This window comes from Neodiprion virginianus, chromosome 4 (genome assembly GCF_021901495.1).
Source record: "Neodiprion virginianus isolate iyNeoVirg1 chromosome 4, iyNeoVirg1.1, whole genome shotgun sequence".
Classification (NCBI taxonomy): Eukaryota; Metazoa; Arthropoda; class Insecta; order Hymenoptera; family Diprionidae; genus Neodiprion; species Neodiprion virginianus.
Window position 1 is genome coordinate 15,645,756 of NC_060880.1, and position 21,474 is coordinate 15,667,229.

Consider the following 21,474-nt stretch of genomic DNA (forward strand, 5'->3'; position numbering starts at 1 on the left):
AATAACTGTGTAAATTATTATAACGACGCGATAACGAACCAAGTTGTCATGCAATCATTGCTGCTTTGTAAATAGGGTGATCGCTAGAAAATAAATTACTAGGTTCATCGTATAAACATATTTTAATCTTTCATTCCACTTCCTTACGAATATACCCATATAATAATTCGCTCCAGCGCATAACGCATCATAAACACTTAGCTAATCTAATTACAATTATTCACGTCTAAGAATCAAGTCATAATCCTGTTACACTGTTACAGTCGTGTTTCTTCCACCAGCTCCTCTTATACACACATTATTAAATTAACCGGCTCAGCGCGAAATGTTAACTGATTATGAAAGCTCACGTATCACTTATCAGTAGACCTTAACTAAAGACTCTTGAGACGAGTTAGAATACATTGTTATCTCAATGCTTATCAATAGGAGCTCCCTTAATTTTATACTGTCGGAAATTTGTACAGAAATTCATGTATAGTTGAGTTTGACAGTGTAAGTCTCTATTGAAATATTCGAATCAAAACTCCGTGTCTCCTTTAACTGTTTGGCGTCAAGGAATGTAATTGAGTTCACTTCACTATTAAATGTCATAATTTCGTGGAACAGATTCAACAGTAACATAGAAATGATAATTTTGTACATGAATTCTTTTATGAGCACCACGGACTTAACGAGGAACAATTACATTATCGGCATAACTTTACATCGATTGTATATTTTAAGTAACTGCAGTAATCACATTTCAACTCGTTAAACAATTGATAAATATCTACGCTTCTTTGCTGCATCTCAGTATCATTAATTGCAGCGCAAAATAACTAAGTACTTGTGCTCATTGAATAGTAAGCGCGTTTTAAAAATTTTCTAAAATAGGTATCATTCACCAAGTAACAATCAAGTATAGATAGTTGAATACGAATCAAGTATTTTACTAATATTGTTGGCTGATCTACCATACAAAAATATATTTACATCACGACATATTATCGTATGAATGGTGGAACATCTAGCTAAAATGAATTACAAAATGACGTATAAAAATATACACATGCAGGTATATACGCTCGATTATAAAAATATAATCTTAACGAATATAAAAAACCTAATAACAATGATTCGAATAGGGCGACATCTGAGTTAGTTACAACAAGTTGATGATTTTTCGTGGAGCATCAATCTATCAGTGTACTCGTCTTTCGACAAAATACTCATCTCGTTTGTAAATAGCGTGCGAATTTATGTAACGTAACACTGCGCTAACAAGAAATATTGCTATGTAGTATACTAGAAAGAAAAATTCCAATTTTGATGAAGGTTGTATGAGAACTCTTGAAATGTACGAGACGTTTTTTGATCTTTCTTTAATTTCTAATTAAAACAGAAAATGTTCGAAACTTTTGCACACGTTCATGGCAAAAGAGATAATTTTTTGAATAGCAATGTCGCATTTTTCTGTCATTTGAACAATTCGTGCTGGATGAAAGTAACAGCGTCGTGCACACCGACAAAAATTCTAAAACTTGGCTCCTTGTTCTGAAATTGATCACATTTTACTATCTGTTCAAAAACGGGACCCGAGCAGCCCGCCAAATATACTGGAACCTCTATTTTCTCAAACTCTGTAGTGAGAAATCTGAGTGTATTTATACCACTGGGATCGATATAGCTCATAGCGCTTAAATCTAATATAATACACCTGAGAGCTTCTTTATCCTCGCTACCGAGGGGATCGGGATACAATCCTTTTTTAGTGAGTTTTCTTCTCTCTTCCACCACTTCACGTGGTACGACACCTACTAGTTTGAATAATTCCGACTTCAAATGCCCAGAATTGGCAAAATTCAAGCCACCACAGTAGTGGAAAATTTTTATTCCACAGAGCTCCGTCGTCTATAATTGAAAATTGAACATGAAGTAAAATGAGTCGTGGGTGTCTTATTGTTACCAAATTTTTGTCAGCTCGACTTACGCCTTTGAATCGTTTCAAGTCCAAGTACAAATCTGTGTTTGGAATGTGACCCAAGAGACATGTGTACGGCCTGATGGATTGCACGAATATGCTTGTCAATGAAACAAGCAGCCCGACAACTAAACCAATGTCAATATTTACAAGGACAACCACGAGAAAAGTGACAATCCAAACAGCAGCATCCAGTTTACTTAATTTCCAAAATTTCTTCAATTCACATGCTTGTAAAAGCATTCCCTTAAGTGCTACCTGAAAGTTAAACACATTCCGTAAGATTTAGTGCAATATTCTTAATGCTTATCTTTCACAATCTCTCAAGAGGTACTTACAACAATAATCGACGCGAGAACGCATCTTGGTAAAGGTTCAAAAAAAGGTCCTATCCAGAGAAGAATCGTCAATAATATTCCACATGACACAATACTGGCGAGTTGGCTTTTTCCACCAGTTGTCTGCTGTATCAATGATCGACTGAGAGAGGCAGTGACTGGCATGCAGGAAAAAAAAGACCCAACGATATTACTGCTCCCCTGTAACGTAATGTGCCGCGTGATATTGAATTTTAATCGCTGTACGTTAATTAAAAAATATCGAATGGATGCTGAATCATGCGCGAATCAAATTTCAATTATATTGCGCAAATTAAAAGTTTCACCATCGCTAAGAGCTCTTGATTGGAATCCACTTCGTAGTTTAACTTCTGTGCAAATATCAATGCCATCGACATCGTTATAGTATACGAGACCATGGTTATCGCAACACTCTCAAATGCTATTGCAGGTAGTAAAGAAAAACTGGGAGGCTTCGGTATCGGCAGTCTGTAAAATGATGCAATTATTTTCGCGTTATTTACACGCGTTTGCTAGAAATTATTCATCAAATTAGTTGAACTTGATTTTTATACAAACCCTGTGGGAATATCACCGACAGTTCGAATGTTGTAGACCTCTGGTAGATTGCCGTAATTAGATATTAAAGTGCCGGTAACAACAGCCACTAATTCAATCGGTATCGGTATGCTACATTTTTTTGCGATGTATGGCTGTAAGTCATCAAATTTTATACGTTATATGAACATTTCATCATCCAAAAGGCACAGCGCAATAGACGAAATGTAATTAAGCTCAGACTTGTACCCACCTTGATTATTTCATTGTTAAAAACCATGATTATTATCGCAACTGTAGAGATTATAGCAGCAGCTATATTCACATTTGGTAGTTCGTTGAAAATATCTATGCAAGACTGAAATTTTTTTTTTTAATCCAGATTATAGGGCAAAAATAAGAGGAAAGAAAGCAAAGACAAAACAAATCTATACTTAATTCATTAATACTTACAAATATTAATTTGAACATTGACTTTTGCTTGGGCAGCTGTAAGCCGAGGAGATCTTTTATTTGAGATATAAGTACCCAGACAGCAGCACCAGTAGTGAAACCATTCACCAGAGTCTCACTGAGTAAGGTGCTGATTATGCCTAGCCTGAATAAGTACATTCCCAACTGAAAACCCGCGAATACATTGGATTTAAATTGCAACGTACAATTCAAGTCTTGTATTTAATGTATTTTAAAGAATGGCTCACCTGAAGTATTCCCACCATAAAGGTGACGGTTGTAGCCACCTCGATAGGAGTGTAAGTAGCCACTGGTACATCCGGTGATAATGTTGGGTCTGTCACATTTGACTGAGCCAACACATCTGGAAATGTGGCATGAGTGGTAACCGCCTTCCCCGTCATTAGGCAAACAACAGCGAATGTACCTGTTTTTCGGAGAGTGACTTGATCAAAGGAGGATCTCAATGGTAGCATTGGTAAAGTTTCAATTGATGCATTCCCATTTTACTGCAGTAAAAAAAGTCTGTTCGCAGACGGAAAATTTCGAGAAGAAGAGTGAGAAAGAAATGGACTTGGCGTTAATGATTCGAGATATCGCGGTAATTGTGCTAATGTCATGTTTACCCATTGAAACGTGCTTCGAAGTTCCTAAGAAAAAGTATACTAATACTGGGAAGAAAGCCATGTATATGCCTACGACCGGTGGTACGTTTCCAAGTAGAGCGTAGGCCATTCCCTGGGGTATGTGCATGATGGCGACGGTCAGACCAGAGATCAGATCGGAGCAGATGTCTTTTTTCCACTCATAACTTCTGAGCCAATTCAACGCCGGTATTGTCGAAGTAGTGCATGACCCACAGCTTTTTGATTTCAGAGACTTTTTAGTGTTTCTCACAACTGTATTGAAAAAATCGACAATGCAGTGACCACTTCATCAAAATTCCTTTCACCAGCAATAATTGCTTTTAGTAATAATAACAGCTGACTGATGAGTTGCCACTTTTAAGTTTTTTTTTTTACTCAATTATGCAACAAATTGCTTTTCCAAATTGGGCTACCAGCGTCCAAATACTCACACGAATGCTTCGGCTTCTCGTAGTGGTAAGCTTTGTTCAAAGCATCTTGTTCATAGAGCGGTCTTTCGACTTGCAAGTGCCTCAGCACTTCGTCTTCCTTATCCATACTTCCTGTTGAGTTTGCAAAAGTCAAACATTTAATTTATGGAAAAAATTGAGGGGGCTGAAGAAATCTTTGAAAAAGTAATATCTAGCTTTTGAAATTCTGACCTAAGTACTCCGCCTGTGGTTATTCGAAAACTAAATTTCTTTGTAATAAGCTGTATTGAGATTACAATCAAACCAATTGATAGATAAGTAATAATCTAATGAGAAAGCAGCTACACGTTCATGGGTAGAGTATTTGGTTGCTTATCTCTTCCATTCCGCCGCCTTAGTAATATGTCGATCATTAAGATTTGCTTAAAGAAAGTTACATAACTTGTGTCCACAAAAGATTGAGACTACGTATACGTAATATTGTTGTTCTTTAAATAACATTGATGCGGATTAGGTGAATTTGAATCGAGGGCTTTTATTATTCTCCACGCTTTCTATTCTCAACTAAGACACAAGGTTGTTACATTTTACAGTAAACAGTGAGGGTATAATCAGACTGGCTAATGCTAGCCGGATTAATGACTCAAAATAAATATAATCTAGTTCTATAAAACTATTTGCATTGATGCTAGAAGAGGGAGAAAAATAAAATATAAAGGATGTTTTCACCAATTCTTTTTATTTTTATTTCCCAATTTTTAGATTCCAAATTTTGCGTTTCGTGACTTCTCCAAATTCAGCCGACGGACAAGCGTCAATGGAAAAATATTCCGCGTTGCAATTTTTACGTTCATTTAACGTTTCTCGGTTGAAGAATTCAAAGAGGGGAAATTCCTGACGATTACACATAACCTTGTAGCGTACGTGAGACAGAAGTGAGACGGAACTATAATAATACACGTGAACTTGGTTTTGAGTTGTGAGAGAGAAATTCAAACTGACAAACAGAGCTATGCAGCAAACAGAATCTATTCACCTATACTTATATTCGTAATTGTGGTTTATTTAACACCGCGAGTAACGCGGATCATATACCGTCAATTTGCCAGTGAACTTACAGATTCTGTAATACTGAAGTGCTGAAAAAAACGTGTTCGACACGTAAATTTCAACCTTGTAATTTATTTTTATCCACCTCTCCGATAGTTCAGGTGTTTTACAATTACTTTCTTCAGTTCTTTGTAAGCACATTAGATTCATCTATCATTGGCTACATTGTGAACTGAATCTCGTGTTCTAGAAAACAAATTATTACAGAAATCAATTGACGCATTAATTAGGCACGCGTCATTCAGCGTACAAATAATAACATCCAAGTGCGGTGAACCGACGACAATGTAGCATAGAATTTATTTTACCAGGTCTCCTTTGTCGTGTCGCATTTTACGTCTCTTATGTACAACATAACAATGTACAAGAATGTAGGAATAAAGAATAAAATTCAACCAATTATGTGATCCACTCATCGTAACGTGAATCGTGATGTTCAAAAGTGAAGTACACATCTAGCTATTTTCCTTCGGCAGATCGTATATTTGTGTATTTACCGTGTTTTGAGGTTTCACTTCATTTGTCGCCTATATTCATTACGCATCATCGCTGATCTCAGTGCACATCACCAGTTACAAAATCGAAAACGAATTATCATATTAATCAGTTGTTCGAACCCTCAATACAAGTCGAATCAAAGATTGTAAATCAAGTTTGTTTGTAGCAAAGTCAATATATTTTCTTATGATACTCGTAGCTTCTTGTCAATCTCAATTTAGTTGAAACTTGAATGGCACATATAAGTCGCCTTTGTTAGCCGCACGAGCTGTATTAGCGACTTGAAAGCAAGTTTCGCAATACCAATTTTATAGATATATCCATACTACCTACGCACATCATAAGGATAAGCTGTATTGCCGAAAAATCACTTTTGTACACCGTTCTAAGTTCAGGCATGAATAGCTCAGAAATTTGTATACGAAATAAGGAAATTGAAGAAATTAAAATAGGATTGTCACGCGGTATCGTGTGATACTTGCGAGGGCATCATATAAGTTCTTACAAAGTTCGCGTACTGCAATCATGCGGTATAAACGTTAACGGTCGATCAGCTAAATAAGTATTAATTTATATATGCGATTACTGTATTAATGGAAATGAGTTTTAGAGAGAGAATTATTTTACGCACAATGCAGGAAATTATAGTATGGTTAATTTACGGCTAAAAATTCTTAAGCGTATTAAATAAATACTTACAACGCTTATGTAATAATGAAACGTACGATTATAGTAAATCGTAACAATAATAATTGTTATTACCTTCTGCTCTGTAACTTTTGATATACCAAATATAGGTATAGTATATACGTATATTCAACTGGATGCAACCATGTCCTTTGCAGTTTTTTTGTATGTCAGCGTATTATACGTATTGTTTTCTTCTGCACTTAGACAAATGTTATAATGATAATTATGTACAATTTCTCAATACTACCGTGCGTGGTAATAATAATTATCGACTCAAATTATAATACTGAACGTTACAATCCGATCTTACTACCGGGAATTGATCTGCAATTATTGTCACCGCAGCGATGTATTACAAAATGACCAAAGCCGCTGCTGCTGATATCTCATTACCACGACCACAGGCACAGTGACTACTGAAGTCTGCATCGTCTAGCTGCCGATTTTATTTACAAAGACCCCACACGCACACAAGCACGTTGACTGAAGGCTGACGTATAGGCTCATATGAGTGCTGTGTCGATATCACACGTCGTTGACCATTCGCTACTCAATTATACAACTACAACTACTGCCGCAGCTCCTAGGCTCGTTTAAACTGCCGAAAATTATTAGCGTCGTTCTTCCTAATTGCAGCGATTCTTTCAATTTCTTTTTATACATGATTATTTATTAATGCCTGTAACACAGCACAATTTTGAGTAGACATTGCCGATGCCAAGCATTAATCGAACCGTGCGTACATTAAAGTATACTTTGTAATGCCTGGCGACACAGATATATAACGCGGAAACGGCGTGCAAACAAAACATTCAAACCATTGCATATCTACTAAATCTTATCAGTGGTTATTCCTACAAATTACTTATACCTCAAAATTAGTTATATGCTTGTACTACTTATTTCTTGCAGATCTGACGAGTAGATTATACAAGTTGTGTTTGGCTTAATTAATCTTGAATGTATGGTAACACTTCAAGTTTTGAATCACATACGCCGAATAATCGATCACATTGTCACTGCTTCATTTTTTAGGCTTTAGCTTTTGTTTTCATCGTAACTCCTCGGTACACATATTTCGCCCAGATCGTACGATAATTCTCGCAGAGCTAATGCCATCAACGCAGTGAGCCCCATTGCAGGCAGCCCAAGGTACCGGAGCGTGTGCCAAGTTGCCTTAGTTTAGGCTCTAGGTTTTCATTCCTTGCCCCTATCCGTCGTTATCACATGTACGCGATTCGTTCGTCACGGGACTAAAGCCACTTCAAAGTGCGTAAGTTGTCTGTGGAATGGGTCGTAATCAGCTGACGGCAAAAATCAGGCACGAACGGCCTGATCGAGCGAGTGGACAGATACGGACCGCATTATTCCTATCTTAACAACAGATTACATTACGAACGAGAAGTTTTTCAAAATTCTTTTTGAAATTTTGTATCGTACTAATGTGTCATTAATCGATACGTACTTGCCAAAATGCATCACAGGATTTCGAGAGATTATATAATAATTAATCAATCTTGAACGACCGGAGAGCCAGGATGATAGGATAGCGCGATATTTTCATGTATAAGGAACTATCCGCCACGTCCAAGTACCGTATATTATTAATATTTTATTTAACTCATTCCCATTACTAGAAGCCAAATTTTATATTTTTCGCACCTAACCTCAAAGCTTTCAAGGTAATTTTATGTGTCAGTTTTACATAAACGTTAGCATTCCACTTATCTGGAAAGACGAGACATGGGTATGAATACTATTTTTAAGTCTGACATTGTCCTTCTTGTTTCACGCTACAGGTATTCGTCAAAATATAGTCATGTCGAATGATAAAAACACCCCAGCAGCCAAGCCCGGAGATGGTTTAAGATCATTGCGGAGTACCATGCTATTCAGAGCCATAAACTATGAACTTTATGTAAAACCGGTGAGTTTACTTATAGTAACGTATTATTTATCACAAAGATATACCCTAATTTATTTTCAATGACAGAGAAAGGGCTTTAGTTAAAAGTTGACTCTCACCATACATTTTTGCTGGCTTTAGTATTCACTCCGTGCACTCAAATCTTCAGCTACTGTTTAAAACGATATACTTTACAATATATGTTTAATGCCTTCAATAACTTCTGCAGTGCTGATTTACGGATTTATCTAAATGTAAAATGTAAAATTTTACTTCCTTGTTAAAAGGAAGAGCACCGAAATACTTGTCATGTATTATGCTAAGCACTTGGCTGAACTAAATGCCACTTGCACTGTTCGGATGATTTACGCCTGTTTGCTAAAGTCAATATATACTCCCCGATAACCTTATTGATAAAAGCAGGATTATCCAATCTATGATGATGTGTTTTTCCCATTTACCCACAACTGATGAAAACCATAGTAAAAGTATCGCACAAAATTGTGTTTCAAATGTATATCTTCTGTCATACTTTATTCGAATAACTATTCAAGTATGAAATATTATCTTGAAATTTCAGAACGCTGTGATCATGGCACTGGGTGTTCTGGCCATGACTGGATGTGCTGGGTATATTCTTTACATGCGCAGCAAATACGAGGGAATGGGCTATTACTCGGCAATTGAACCAGACGGCAAAGAAACGTTTAAGAAAAGAAAATCAAAATGGGACGATTGAATACTTAGTAATTTTTTTTCGATTTTCTCTGTAGGTTCTTGCAGACGCTTCTAACTGTAATGTTTACTATATTTCAAGGAACTAGATATCGATTTGAAGTTATTTATTTTCGGGCTTAGTTTATAAATATATATGTAATATATAGACTTTATTTATTCTATGTAGATATATTTATGTTATTAGCCGCATCTAATTCATGATCTGTAATTGTTATCTACAGTCTACAGTTCGTTGTCGAACAGAATAATACATTATTTTCAAATAACGTTTGTAAAGCATTTTAATCACTTTTTTCTGTTCTTTGTATCACCTGATAGTAAGATTGCGAGAAAATATTAATTACGAAATTGTGAGGTATAATAATTAAATGCAACAATTAAATATAGACACAATTTTTGGTTGGTGTTTTAAATCTATGGAGCTATCTTCTTGTTTCTCTTTTATCCAGGTAAAAATGCGACAGAGGTAGAAAATACATATTTTACCTAAATCTATGTCTAATAGTTGTCCTTAAAAATTTTCCTTCAACACGAAGTGAGGCTGGGTTTTGCACTATTCAAATATGTTACCAGATATGAATGAAATTTTTCGTCAAACATACCCTTCAGATAATTATCTTTATAGTAAGAGTAGAAAAATTCATACCAAATTCGTTGCAAACTAATTCTGAACACCTCGATGGTTTGTACTAAATTGTGGATGATGAGTTTTATCAAGTGAAAAATCTTACCGATCTTAGAGTTGCATATTTTGAGTTCTTTTTTCTCCCCTTTCCATGCGTATGTAATAAATGAGTTCAAGAGTACTTTACATCTGTATCCCTGTTGCGTCTATCAATTAGATATTTTAATTTGCAATGTCAAACGTTTTGAAATTTCTCCATATAATCTTTGAGCGTGTAGGTAAGTGAAGGAGTAAATGTTTTCAATGATCAATATCTGGTTTCTTACGCCGTAGGGAATCGTAGCACAGTATCGTGTATAGCCTTTGCTACATAATCCAGGTTATTCTCGTTAAGTCCGCACATGTTAATCCGTCCGCTGCGCAACAAGTAAATATGATAGTGGTCCATAATGTGCTCAACTTGCCGTTCTGGAAAATATATTTATTCGCTTCAAGAAATTGAAATTCATTTCTCGTCTTATGTTTTGACTTTGAATTGAATAATACTTGCCATTCAATCCAGTGTACGAAAACATTCCAATCTGCTTTATGATGTGTTCCCAAGTTCCGGGGGTTCCCAATCTCTGCAATCTCTCGTATAGCCCTGTTCGCATGTCCTTTATTCTTCCTGACATCAAGCGAATGTGGGCTTTCCTATTTATTCGAGTAGATAATTATTAATAAATAAAGACGTTGAAGTAAAATACCTTGCATGAGGTATGCAAAACCCCACAAAATTATACTGCAAATTTTCTTGTAGACCACCAAAGTTATTACCATTGCTCGAAGAGGTCTGGGTCATTGAGCACAGTCCCAACGACACGTGCACCATGGTTTGGCGGGTTGCTGTACATTCCTCGGACGATAAGAGTCAGCTGAGACTTTACCTCAACGACTTCTTTCATGCTTGACATGACAACAACCAAGTTTCCAACTCTCTCATTGTAAAGGCCAAAGTTTTTAGCGAAACTCTGCGTGCATATAAGCTCCATACCTCGGTCGACAAAGATTTTTACAGCAGCCGCGTCACGCTCCAAATCACCACTGGCAAAGCCCTGAAATGACAAAACTCTGATGACGTAAAGTATGCAGGTCAAACGTAACCTAAATGAGCGATAGCAATACCTGATATGCACAGTCAAAAACTGGGAACAGTTTTCTCTCCTCAACGACGTCGGCAATGCGCCGCCATTCGCCCGGAGTTGGGTCACAACCAGTCGGGTTGTGAGCACAGGCGTGTAAAATGACGACAGCATTTTCCGGAGCATCTTTCAAGTCAGTGAGCAGACCCTCGATGTCTACACCTCGTGTTACCGGATCCCAGTAGCGATATTCGCGTATGTTCTTGAAGCCGCCATTGGAAAATACCAATTTGTGGTTTTCTGTGATTTTGAATAATGAAATTGATTTAATTTATTTATTTGATTACAGTTGCCATTCATGGTTTTCTGTGATCTTGAATAATGAAATTGATTCATTTTTTGGTTGAAATAGCGTTTTTTTTGTCACCCCAAGTTGGCTTGCTGCAGTAAAATGTGTCCAAATGGAGAATTCGGGAAAGGAATTCAGCTGCTAAGCGCAAGGCCCCTGTTCCAGAAAGCGTTTGGACTCCGAAAGCACGGCCTTCCAGAAAAGGTGCAGAATCTGGCCCCAGAAGAATTCTAGTCGCAGCCTGGCTAAATGAATCCAATCCCAACACAGGCAAATACTCGTGGTTCTGGGTCTCATCGGTAGCCAACTTGCTCTCAACTTGACGAACAACCGGCAGTACCCAAGGCTTACCTTCGTTGGTACGATATGCTAAGATGGAAAAAAAAGAACGATCACAGAATTTTATTTTGTACATAAAAAAGAAGAAATTCTACTTCTTATTAGTATTCTGTTTGACAGGTGTAAAAACAGTTACGAGATGATTCTAAAAATAGGAAAGTTATTCTTACATCAGACCAGATTTTTTTAACGCCAGAAGCACAGTTCATGTTTTCCTGAGATTGCATCAATGTTTTCGTATCAGGGAATGAAATTTCTCAATTGCTATTACATTAAGCGGATAAACAGATTTTTTTTTTTATTAATTTTGTTCCGATGAAGCAACAGGGGCGAGCATTGATGTTATGGAGTCGAGGTTTTTCATCTCATCTAATTTCTAACTGGTCATGCAGCCACAGGCTACGCATTGTATAAGAACATCAAGTGATACAGATAAATCCAAGACTATATTTCTTCACGGCAGTTATGTAATGCCGTTTATGAACTTCAAAGTCTTATCTATAATAAGACTGTATCTAATCATTGAAAGAATATTGATATTATAGCGGTTAGATTAATCTGAACAAAAATCGCAAATGTTAATGGTGTAATCCATCTCTATGAAAAAGGAAGCATTCATGATGTTGAAGAACATTTGCGAAATTTTTCATTTCGAGAAAGACTTGAATTTTTTTTGAGCAGTTGCTGATCGGTCGAATAGCCTACCTAACACAGAGATTAATGTTTATTGCGTAGCAAGGACAATGTGTGTGCAGCTGGGCGAATTACATAATGTGACGTATATTTGTATTAGCAAAGGTCAGTCAAGGGTAAACATGTATTATCTATAACATACGAGTTTGCGTAGGTGAATTCTGAGCGATTGATTCAATTAAATGACAAGTGACAATCGTTCAATTGTGATTTTTAATCGATTAATAAATGTTTTTGAATTTGAATTTGAGTGTGAAAAATTCAACTTGATATTGAGAAATGAATCGATGTGGTGGAGATTGAAGATCACATCTATAGCCTGGTTTGCTTCAAATTTGATTAAACTCTGGATTAGACATACCGCCAACAGTCAAATTCACTTTGGGTTCATGCGGGTCGTTCTGAAAGGCCTTCGAAAGGGCAAAGACTTCGATAGGAGGTCCTAGTTTTACGTCGGCAAATCTGCTTGGCATTTTATTAGCTGTGTTTGATCTGAAATAAGAAGATCAATATTGATGCTTGCGTCGATATTACTGATACCACAATCGCGGATTTTATCCTTGTATGAAATAATTTTTCTTATAAATTGTTTAATTTCGATAACTTACTGGCCGATGGTTGGACGGAAAACGCGGACAATCGAATGACGTTAATTCTCGCGCAGAACGAGAACCCTGAACGGCGGTGTTATACTCGACAAAGTGACACCAGTCCCTGAAATCAGGAAATACGTAATACTTTGGAGATAATCGCAACTCTAGATACCGCACGGTCATACAATCGTATTTTTACGTAATCTGGAACTCCCTTCTTCCACCGTCACGAAGCGCGTGGTTCCGGTTTTCAAGGTATTCCCTTCTCTTTTTTTAATGTCAATCTTCTTAATAGCAATTCTAATCATCCGACAATATTTACTGTACCGTTATCATCACGCTCACTCATTAATTGTCAGACTTCCGTCAACATTCATTAAAAATCTTAAATTTGGATCATTATTATTTTCCGTGCTCGAATTTGAGAAAAAAAATATGCTAATCTCTAGAAAAACTACGTAGTTTTTCAATATGATTTAAGTTGGCACACGTCAGTTGTTTTATCGCAATGTTTTCTTATGATAGTGATCAGGTCAAAATGCGTACATTACACAGGCATGACATGAGTCACGTGATATGGAGTTTTCAAACAGCGCGGGAACGAATACATCAATCGCGTTTTTATACTTTAACTCAACTGTTCTGATATTTGGCGGCAATCAATCGATGCGTGATTCTCTTCATTCGTGGCCAACGTATAATTCTGCCTATGCACAAGTGCATACGTTGTTGTATGCATCATATCGTAATAGTAATGAAGCCAGTTGAATAATCTTGGCGGAATTCACGTCGTCATATATCTTGAAGGAATTGTACAAGAATTCAGACACGAGAATGCAATACCGATTGAAAGAACTGATTTTGATTTTCATCAACGACCCTATCAATCTTCATTCTGAGTTCTAACACATTTAATAATCATTCGAAGAATTAATCATGCCGTGTATTGTCAGTAGAGTCGGTAGCCATAGAGTAAAGAGACACGAAGAATGTGAGCCGCGTGTCCCCTGTCAGCCAATCGGTGCTCGCGGCATTTGTCGACCGGGGAAAAGCATAAATGATTCCTGAGTAGGTGTGTAGGTATGTCGGTTCAGTAATTCGTTCGTAGCCCGTTTTCATAAGAAATATCGGCCCGAATAAATGCTGTAGATTTACTTTACTAATAAAATCGTATGACATGTCTAAACGGCTGAAATTGAGTAAACATTTATTTATAACTACTGGAATATAGGATTGATAATTTCTCAGTTTCTTCCGATTATATTTGACAGCCAGAGGTGGGGGTGTTTGACGCCATATTGGCAACTTGTGACTTTTGAGAGACAGACAGCAGAGTATAATAAAAAAATAACCAAACTTTAACCAGCGTACGTCGAAAAATAATGCCTTGGAGTGTTTTTGATTGATTTCATCACCTACCGCCGATCGACCACCGGTATTATCACGGTAATAAACCGTCCCCACGACTTCGCGAGTCTGACTAAAAATGGTGAGTCTCCGTTAATACAACACGGCAGTTTCCTTGTTGTTGGTTAACGATTACTTTATTCATTCACTCGATGCATTCGCTGATTAGGTCAAGTATTACCGACAACTTTTACTTCATACTTTTCATTTGATTCTTTTCAACTGTTCAGAGTTTCTTTGGGTTCGGGCAATCTGCCGAGATTGAAATCATTCTAGATGGTTACGACACTAGAAAAACAGCAGACATCAAATCTGAAGATGGAAAAAAAGAACGTCACCTTCTCTATTATGATGGTGAAACAGTGTCTGGAAAGGTAATGAACCGATTCGATTACTCTTCAACAGTTTCTATACCAAATCTCGAGAAATAAAATCTCCAGTGCCATTGTATTAGGTTCTCTATAATATCGACGGTTAAGTCGACTTGCACCTATCATTAGGCAGATAAGCTCAATTAAAAATGATTAGGTATCAAGTATTATGCATATAAACAGTTATCAATATTTGACATTATACATTTTTACATTTATTCATTTGAATATGTATGTGTATTTTCGTTCCAGATAAATGTGAGCCTTAGGAAAGCTGGGAAGCTTGAACACCAGGGTGTAAAGGTTGAGTTCATTGGACAAATTGAGTTGTATTATGATAGGGGTAATCATCACGAATTTACGAGCCTTGTTAAAGAGCTGGCCAGAGCAGGGGAGCTTACGCACAACACCGTTTATTCATTTGAATTTGCCAATGTTGAAAAGCCATTCGAAAGTTATACTGGATCCAATGTCAGACTAAGATATTTTCTCAGAGTAACGATTGTTCGGAGGTTAAGTGACATTGTTAAAGAATCTGAACTTGTTGTACACACCCTTAGCTCTTATCCTGACATGAATAATCCGATAAAAATGGAAGTTGGAATTGAAGATTGCTTACACATCGAATTTGAATATAACAAAAGCAAGTGAGTACTGGACCGATGTTACTTTTTATATTACTTTTTGGATTTGTCAAACCTAATTCACTCTTGTTCATTTGCAACATACCTGTTGTCTTATTACACACTAGCGTTTATTTATTTTACAGGTACCATCTGAAAGATGTGATAGTTGGAAAAATATATTTCTTGCTAGTCAGAATAAAGATCAAACACATGGAGATAGCAATTATAAAAAGAGAAATCACTGGCTCTGGTAACTATAACGTTGAGAGTTACACTTTTATTGTAGACTTTTCATCATTGAGTTTCAAATCATTCGCTTTTCATACATCAGGCAGTTTAGTCATTCTTTATCAGCATAGTTAGATACGCCCACCACGGCAAGCCGACAGTGTCTTCTACACAAATGTTTATCACTATAAATATCCTCTGAATTTAAATTCGATCACAAACCACAAAATATGCACAAATTTCTCTTTTGCAACGCTGTACAAGGAATAAGAAGTTAAATATTCTTCACTGTTTGAACAAAATTGCATGCATTACGTTTTCCTATCATTTGGCATGTTCATGTTGTTGTTTTCTCGCATGTTAAAATTGGAAGTAAAATTTTGTTTTCTTGATGTGGAAACGCTGGTTATTACATAAGACGCTTATGTTGTAACTAGAATATATATTCGCAGGGCCACATACATTCACTGAGAACGAAACAATAGCCAAGTACGAAATCATGGACGGTGCACCTGTAAGAGGGGAGTCTATACCCATTCGAGTATTTCTTGCTGGGTACGACCTCGCTCCAACGATGCGTGACATTAATAAAAAGTTCAGTGTCAAATATTACCTGAACCTGGTTTTAATGGACGAAGAAGATCGCCGATACTTCAAGCAGCAGGTTGAATGCCAAAATATAATTCCGTTTCAAAATAATCACCACTAGTACATAGTGATGTAATTCTTCAGTGATTATTTCAAGTACCGAGTATTTTTGGAAAATGATGATTCTCAATACAGGATAGATGATGATATTTCCTTGAAAAATATGTTTCGATAATTGTTTCAGGAAATAACGTTATGGCGGAAAGGTGAGAAAAGCCGTAAATCGCAATCTGCCTCACCGCACATGCCCTCGCATCTGGTTTCTGCGGAAACAGGCTTTCCGCAGGGCGTTGCTCCGAATGGACCTCCTTCCGGTGGGTCCGGGCCAGAAGCTGCAAACAGTATTAGTGGTACAGAAGAGATCCAAGCTCCAATCGAAGGAATGACACGGGAGGAGGGTGATGGAGAAGGAGAAAAAGAAACAAGCCCGGAAAACAATTGAATATTTTCTTCCAGTCGTTGAGGCATAGAAAAATTCTGTTGATAATTAAGAATTAATCGGCGGGGCTGAAAGCGAAAGAAGTTCAATGAGAGGAAGAAAGTCAGAGAAGAGGTGGCAGAGGAAGAGAGAGAGAGGTAGATAGAAAGAGAAATAGAAATAGACAGAGATATTCAAGATTACTAGAGAGAGAAAGTTGTTTCAACGAATCGTTAAAACGGCAAAGCCATTGGGTTGTTAATATTTGGTAATAAAAAAAAAAAAGAAAATTTAATGATTCAGCTAACGAAATAATCTTGCCCTCCGGTAATTTTGCACCTGAACCGATTGTTTCATACCTACAACCATATTGCCATCAGTAGTATACTTATCCGCAAGCCGCGTACAGTCAGCGGCACAAGTAGTGGAACACCTTTCCAGAAGAACTACTACGACTGGTCGTTCGAATATATCATTTTATAACGTTATATTATATTGCCGAAAACAAAATAACAAAAAATGCTGACCCAACAATCAAGTTAACCGCATAATATTACTTATAATATGAGAGTCTCAAAACTTTTATCTTAGTTCTCTGTGTCTTCAAATTTCTCGTTTTTCATATTTCTTGTTGATTTATTGTTGACCAAAAAGAAAAAGAAAAAAAATAATATGCGAAGAAAACAAGGAAATTAATTAATTAATTACGAACCATTATTATTCTAATTGTCAAATATTGTATATATATATAATTATATAATATGCAACCAGTTGTATATTTTACTGTCATGAAAATAATTATATTATAATGAGGATACATCGGTTTCGTTATAAATGAAGTTACCCTTATATTTTAATTTTTTTATCAAATTCCAAAACTTGGTGTGTAAATACCTTATTATATCTTTTGTTACTGCAGAAATTTCGTTGTCTGTGCGTGTATACTTTTTCTCGAGATTTTTTTATATATCTGCCAATTACTATCTTACCGACGGACGTGGTCTTGAAGCTGAGCTTCGTGGCCTATCAAAACGCGACATGCGATGTCTCCAGTAACCTAAAAATTTGACAGTTGGATGTTGAAAAAAAGGGTTGAAATAATTATTTAAAATAATACAGCAGATATTGAAAAATGTCCGCTTATTTTTTTTACACTCTGTTTTACTTTTTAATGTCAGGATGCATTGTTTATCCACCGACGGAATTCGTCTCTGCTGGATTAACGATAAGAAATATATTTGCCAATTGGCTAGGTAGCGAAAACGAATTTTTCATACAGTACCACATAAGGAGAAGCGTCATAACCTTATTCGTCCACTGTATGCTGCCGTTCGGTACGTTGCACTGAACTTCTCACACCAAAATATAGATGTGATAAACAAAAAAGAGAAAGTTGACAACACAAAACCACACTACATTCAATGCTAGCCCAATTTTTGAACCATAATTTTTATTTTCTTCCATTTTTGCCAAGTTGTTTAAATTTTTTAACTACATTTTTACTTCAACCCATTACTTATCAACAGAAAGAACAGCCGTTTTGAAAATTTGGCATTTTTATTTCACAGGGTACGTTCTTGGACTGGCTGTATTTGGTCACATAGACCTGGTGCAAGTTTTGATTGGAAATGTGAACTTATTTTGGTTCATGATAACCACAAGTGCTATGCTCGTTCCACTTTATGTATTGTTCTTAATTGTATCTTGGGCCCTGCTAGGAAGTAATTGGTCTACTCATCCGATAGCGAAGGCCCTCTCAGTTTATTCTAACGATAGTAATACGTGGACAGCAGTAGCGTCAAATATAAACATAGAATATAGAAGGTGAGAGATATGCAGCTACATTATTCGATACCAATTATTTGCCCTCAAACTTGGCACTGACTCAACTTTTTACAGGATAGATAAAATAGTAATAGACACAAACAGTGTTACTCAGGTCGTTGTCACGGACAACTGGATAATCAAAGTTACTCCATATAAACTGGATGTTGCCCATCAGAGTGACACTGCTTTGGTGTTAAATCGGAGCGACACGCATGTTATGTCACACACGTCTCGGGGAGAAGTTCAGTACGTTAACATCGAGGTGAAGTATAATATTAATCTAAGTCCAGGTTGGTCTCACGGCGACCTTTAAGGCATGAATAACATATATATAATACTTCATTCCTAAACAGGTGAAGCCCACCCGACCGCGATCTCGTTCATTCAACATCAGGCTAAATGCCCTGGACTTTAAAGACTTGCAGGACAAGGTCGCTAGACCGATCGTCGTGTTGCAAAATGTTACGTTCCATAGAACTCTGCTGGATAGGTTCATAGACACGTTCAAAGAACAGGTCGCGCAGAATCCTCATTACGAGACTGCGCAGGTATATGGTACCATTATACTTTGATGAATCATTGAAGAAGTTCCTCAACAACATGAATGTACAATGATATTTGAGTTAGCCAAGACCCAAATTATAATCTCAATGATGTATTGACACGTGTTTAAATCATATGTGCAGATTGCTCATTCAATTTTTTCTATAGGAGTTAGAACAATGCATTGGCTGTATGCAGGTGACATCAAATGTAAAGTTGAATAAGCTGTGTGGTGACGTTACGGAAGAACGAGGCCCCGATGCCTGTGTTACATGTTTTTGTCGACCTATGTGGTGCATAGACTGTATGGCAAAATGGTAGGTTTCACATAGTCGTTTGCATTTAACCAGTGGAATGATTGAGAGCCGGATTAAAAATGAGCAAAATTTGATATTTTTTTACCACATTCTCAGGTTTGCCTCAAGACAGGATGAGAACTCACCCGAGACTTGGTTGTCTTCAAAATGCACATGCCCAGTTTGTAGAGCGAGGTTCTGTCTCCTGGATGTATGTTTGATACTCGTTTCAAGTAATTGATTTTCATCACATTTTTACATGTAATAAATAGCTAATTGTTGATTCAAAGTTTATTATACATACCACATGATTTGTAAGGTTTTCATTTACTAAAGATGAGAAGATACTCTTTCCAAGTGTTCATAGTAATCACGACGATGTCATAGATGACATATATTTTTTAAACGAAGAATCTAAGTACCTGTATAAATTATTCAAATACCGTGAATAGATGAACCCTGATCGTATTTTCAAATTTAGAATCTTGAAATAACCAAGTCTTTTCCAATTTTTCCTATTTTATATGCTTATATCGAATAGCTCTCACTGCACAGTCAAACTGTAATGTATACAATCTGAATTACAATAAGGAATAGTGAATATTAGAGATGCGTCATGTTTTTATAGCTCAGCAAATCAACGGCCCAACATTTTTTTTTTTAAACTGCACTTAAACGTTGAATACCCCATTCAGAATTCTCAAACAACAAGTTTATCACTTTTATATACTCAGGAATTTCACAAATATTTTTAACGGGCGTTTTGTCAAGCTTAAAATACCGTATGATACAATGTAAGATTAAGATCTATACGTACATGTACGATATGCATATATGTAAAAATATAATTATTAATAAATACATAATATTTGATAATAGTTTGTTGCAATTCTTTTGGGGTAATATCCGTACAATAGTTGATAGCCTATTGAAATTCAATAAATTTAATGCTGTAATACCTACGTCTTATCGTTATTGTTTATACTTCTTTCTTTGGCCGATTTCTTGCGGTCTATTTCCGAGTCCAGTTTATTTGCTACGTTAACTTCTGGTTGTTCCTGGGATGGAGAACTGAAGGTGTCATTTTTTATTTCAACCCTGTTTTTATTCTTCTGTCTAAATCTCCCAGAGTTTGATACTGATAATCGACGATTGCCGCTGTGCTCATCAATCTGAGCTGTTATCTCTACTTGATTCTTGTTACCAAACAAATCGGTCAAAAACTTTTTGGCTGACATTTTGTTCTTTGTTTCTTTTTTTTGCGGGATCAATCAACTCTGCCGTCAATATCTGTGGTACAAAAAAATGAATAATTTAAATTGTACTTTTGCTAGCCAGTTTATTTCTTACATTCAGATCACACAATATTCATTTAAACAAACAATTGCTTTTGAAGAGCAGCTCTATTATTTTTCGAAATTATCCTTCTTGCTTCCGTTGCACAGTAATGTTGAAATTCTCCTTATCTAATCTAATCTAATCTTCTGATAGCGTACATTGGCATATAAAATATATACATTATGTAAAGTTGAGCCAATTGCACTCAAATCAGAATACATAAATTTCTGTTGGGAAATTAAATCATTAATCAAGTTGCAATAACTTACCTGGAGTTTATTTTATCACTGAGAGGCTATTTTCCCTTTGCTAATTTTCCAATATTTGGTACTGATGAAACAATAGCTAATCCCATTCGCTTTTTCAAACAGAAATCAGTGACTGCGTTACTTGATAGCCTTGGAAGAGTTGAAATTTCTTATTGCATGAATAGCTCAACAGGAATTACCAAATTTTTCAATTATTTACGCACCGATTTATTTATTGCTGCAATAGGTGTTTAATCTTGATTCATTTGAATCCATCGAGTAACGTCAAACCGATGTACTTTTATCGCATGCACAAATATAGATAATTTTTCTTTCCAGTGCCTTTTCTTCTTCTGATATGTTCTCATGTCGCTTAGAATGAAATTAACATATTCCCATACTCAGAGATTCGATTACTAAAACAAGAACAATATTACTGTGCTCCATTCTAGAGCGTGTTGTTTTATTGGACCGAGACGAGCTTCGAAACAGT

The 21,474-nt window shown here is 36.3% G+C and overlaps 5 protein-coding genes across 14 annotated transcripts; 3 read left to right on the forward strand and 2 right to left on the reverse strand.

Annotated features, from left to right (window-relative positions):
• Positions 1-103: 103 nt before the first annotated feature.
• On the reverse strand, positions 104-9,155 carry LOC124303500 (solute carrier family 26 member 6-like). 6 transcript variants are annotated; one of them, XM_046760769.1, is made up of 11 exons: positions 8,693-9,155; positions 4,391-4,501; positions 3,939-4,211; positions 3,561-3,739; positions 3,313-3,477; positions 3,113-3,217; positions 2,881-3,014; positions 2,628-2,790; positions 2,302-2,502; positions 1,973-2,221; positions 104-1,893 (listed from the first exon to the last, which is right to left on the reverse strand). In XM_046760769.1, the coding sequence occupies exons 1-11, from the start codon at positions 8,697-8,699 to the stop codon at positions 1,459-1,461; spliced, it is 2,022 nt and encodes a 673-aa protein (XP_046616725.1). In that variant the 5' UTR covers positions 8,700-9,155; the 3' UTR covers positions 104-1,458. The 6 variants fall into 6 exon arrangements, with proteins under 6 accessions (XP_046616725.1, XP_046616726.1, XP_046616730.1 ...); XM_046760770.1 differs by lacking the exon at positions 8,693-9,155 and adding an exon at positions 6,740-7,081; XM_046760774.1 differs by lacking the exon at positions 8,693-9,155 and adding an exon at positions 5,977-6,244.
• Positions 7,893-10,021, forward strand: LOC124303512 (small integral membrane protein 8). Of its 4 annotated transcripts, none has more exons than XM_046760794.1 (3): positions 7,893-7,988; positions 8,467-8,594; positions 9,154-10,021. In XM_046760794.1, exons 2-3 carry the CDS (start codon positions 8,487-8,489, stop codon positions 9,310-9,312), a joined length of 267 nt encoding a protein of 88 aa, XP_046616750.1. In that variant the 5' UTR covers positions 7,893-7,988; positions 8,467-8,486; the 3' UTR covers positions 9,313-10,021. The 4 variants fall into 4 exon arrangements, with proteins under 4 accessions (XP_046616750.1, XP_046616747.1, XP_046616749.1 ...); XM_046760791.1 differs by having other exon boundaries at positions 7,908-8,233; XM_046760793.1 differs by having other exon boundaries at positions 7,909-8,349.
• Positions 9,401-13,152, reverse strand: LOC124303505 (aspartate aminotransferase, cytoplasmic). Its single transcript, XM_046760783.1, has 7 exons — positions 13,047-13,152; positions 12,800-12,930; positions 11,485-11,775; positions 11,101-11,357; positions 10,753-11,030; positions 10,487-10,629; positions 9,401-10,404 (listed from the first exon to the last, which is right to left on the reverse strand). Exons 2-7 carry the CDS (start codon positions 12,909-12,911, stop codon positions 10,259-10,261), a joined length of 1,227 nt encoding a protein of 408 aa, XP_046616739.1. The 5' UTR covers positions 12,912-12,930; positions 13,047-13,152; the 3' UTR covers positions 9,401-10,258.
• On the forward strand, positions 13,149-17,001 carry LOC124303507 (vacuolar protein sorting-associated protein 26B-like). Of its 2 annotated transcripts, XM_046760786.1 has the most exons (7): positions 13,149-13,286; positions 14,303-14,520; positions 14,669-14,812; positions 15,062-15,456; positions 15,579-15,685; positions 16,116-16,327; positions 16,496-17,001. In XM_046760786.1, the coding sequence occupies exons 2-7, from the start codon at positions 14,518-14,520 to the stop codon at positions 16,751-16,753; spliced, it is 1,119 nt and encodes a 372-aa protein (XP_046616742.1). In that variant the 5' UTR covers positions 13,149-13,286; positions 14,303-14,517; the 3' UTR covers positions 16,754-17,001. The 2 variants fall into 2 exon arrangements, with proteins under 2 accessions (XP_046616742.1, XP_046616741.1); XM_046760785.1 differs by lacking the exon at positions 13,149-13,286 and having other exon boundaries at positions 14,110-14,520.
• Positions 17,002-17,251: 250 nt separating this feature from the next.
• LOC124303509 (E3 ubiquitin-protein ligase TM129) lies at positions 17,252-20,271 on the forward strand. Its single transcript, XM_046760787.1, has 6 exons — positions 17,252-18,063; positions 18,298-18,553; positions 18,629-18,818; positions 18,910-19,104; positions 19,268-19,416; positions 19,513-20,271. The coding sequence occupies exons 1-6, from the start codon at positions 17,862-17,864 to the stop codon at positions 19,634-19,636; spliced, it is 1,116 nt and encodes a 371-aa protein (XP_046616743.1). The 5' UTR covers positions 17,252-17,861; the 3' UTR covers positions 19,637-20,271.
• The last annotated feature ends 1,203 nt before the right edge of the window (positions 20,272-21,474 follow it).

Bases quoted from the DNA above. Each gene is read 5' to 3' on its own strand.
- LOC124303512 (XM_046760791.1), top strand. The intron at 8,595-9,153 runs GTGAGTTTACTT...TTGAAATTTCAG, and splicing joins ATGAACTTTATGTAAAACCG to AACGCTGTGATCATGGCACT.
- LOC124303500 (XM_046760769.1), bottom strand. The intron at 3,015-3,112 runs GTGGGTACAAGT...GATGACTTACAG, and splicing joins TTAACAATGAAATAATCAAG to CCATACATCGCAAAAAAATG. The intron at 2,222-2,301 runs GTAAGTACCTCT...TTTAACTTTCAG, and splicing joins TTCTCGCGTCGATTATTGTT to GTAGCACTTAAGGGAATGCT.
- LOC124303505 (XM_046760783.1), bottom strand. From the start codon at position 12,911: ATGCCAAGCAGATTTGCCGACGTAAAACTAGGACCTCCTATCGAAGTC. The intron at 11,776-12,799 runs GTATGTCTAATC...TTTCCATCTTAG, and splicing joins AGTGAATTTGACTGTTGGCG to CATATCGTACCAACGAAGGT. The intron at 10,630-10,752 runs GTAATAACTTTG...TCGAATAAATAG, and splicing joins CCAGACCTCTTCGAGCAATG to GAAAGCCCACATTCGCTTGA.
- LOC124303507 (XM_046760786.1), top strand. The intron at 15,686-16,115 runs GTAACTATAACG...ATATATTCGCAG, and splicing joins AAGAGAAATCACTGGCTCTG to GGCCACATACATTCACTGAG. The intron at 16,328-16,495 runs GTTGAATGCCAA...TAATTGTTTCAG, and splicing joins GCCGATACTTCAAGCAGCAG to GAAATAACGTTATGGCGGAA.
- LOC124303509 (XM_046760787.1), top strand. From the start codon at position 17,862: ATGTCCGCTTATTTTTTTTACACTCTGTTTTACTTTTTAATGTCAGGA. The intron at 19,105-19,267 runs GTATATGGTACC...TTTTTTCTATAG, and splicing joins CTCATTACGAGACTGCGCAG to GAGTTAGAACAATGCATTGG. The intron at 19,417-19,512 runs GTAGGTTTCACA...CCACATTCTCAG, and splicing joins ATAGACTGTATGGCAAAATG to GTTTGCCTCAAGACAGGATG.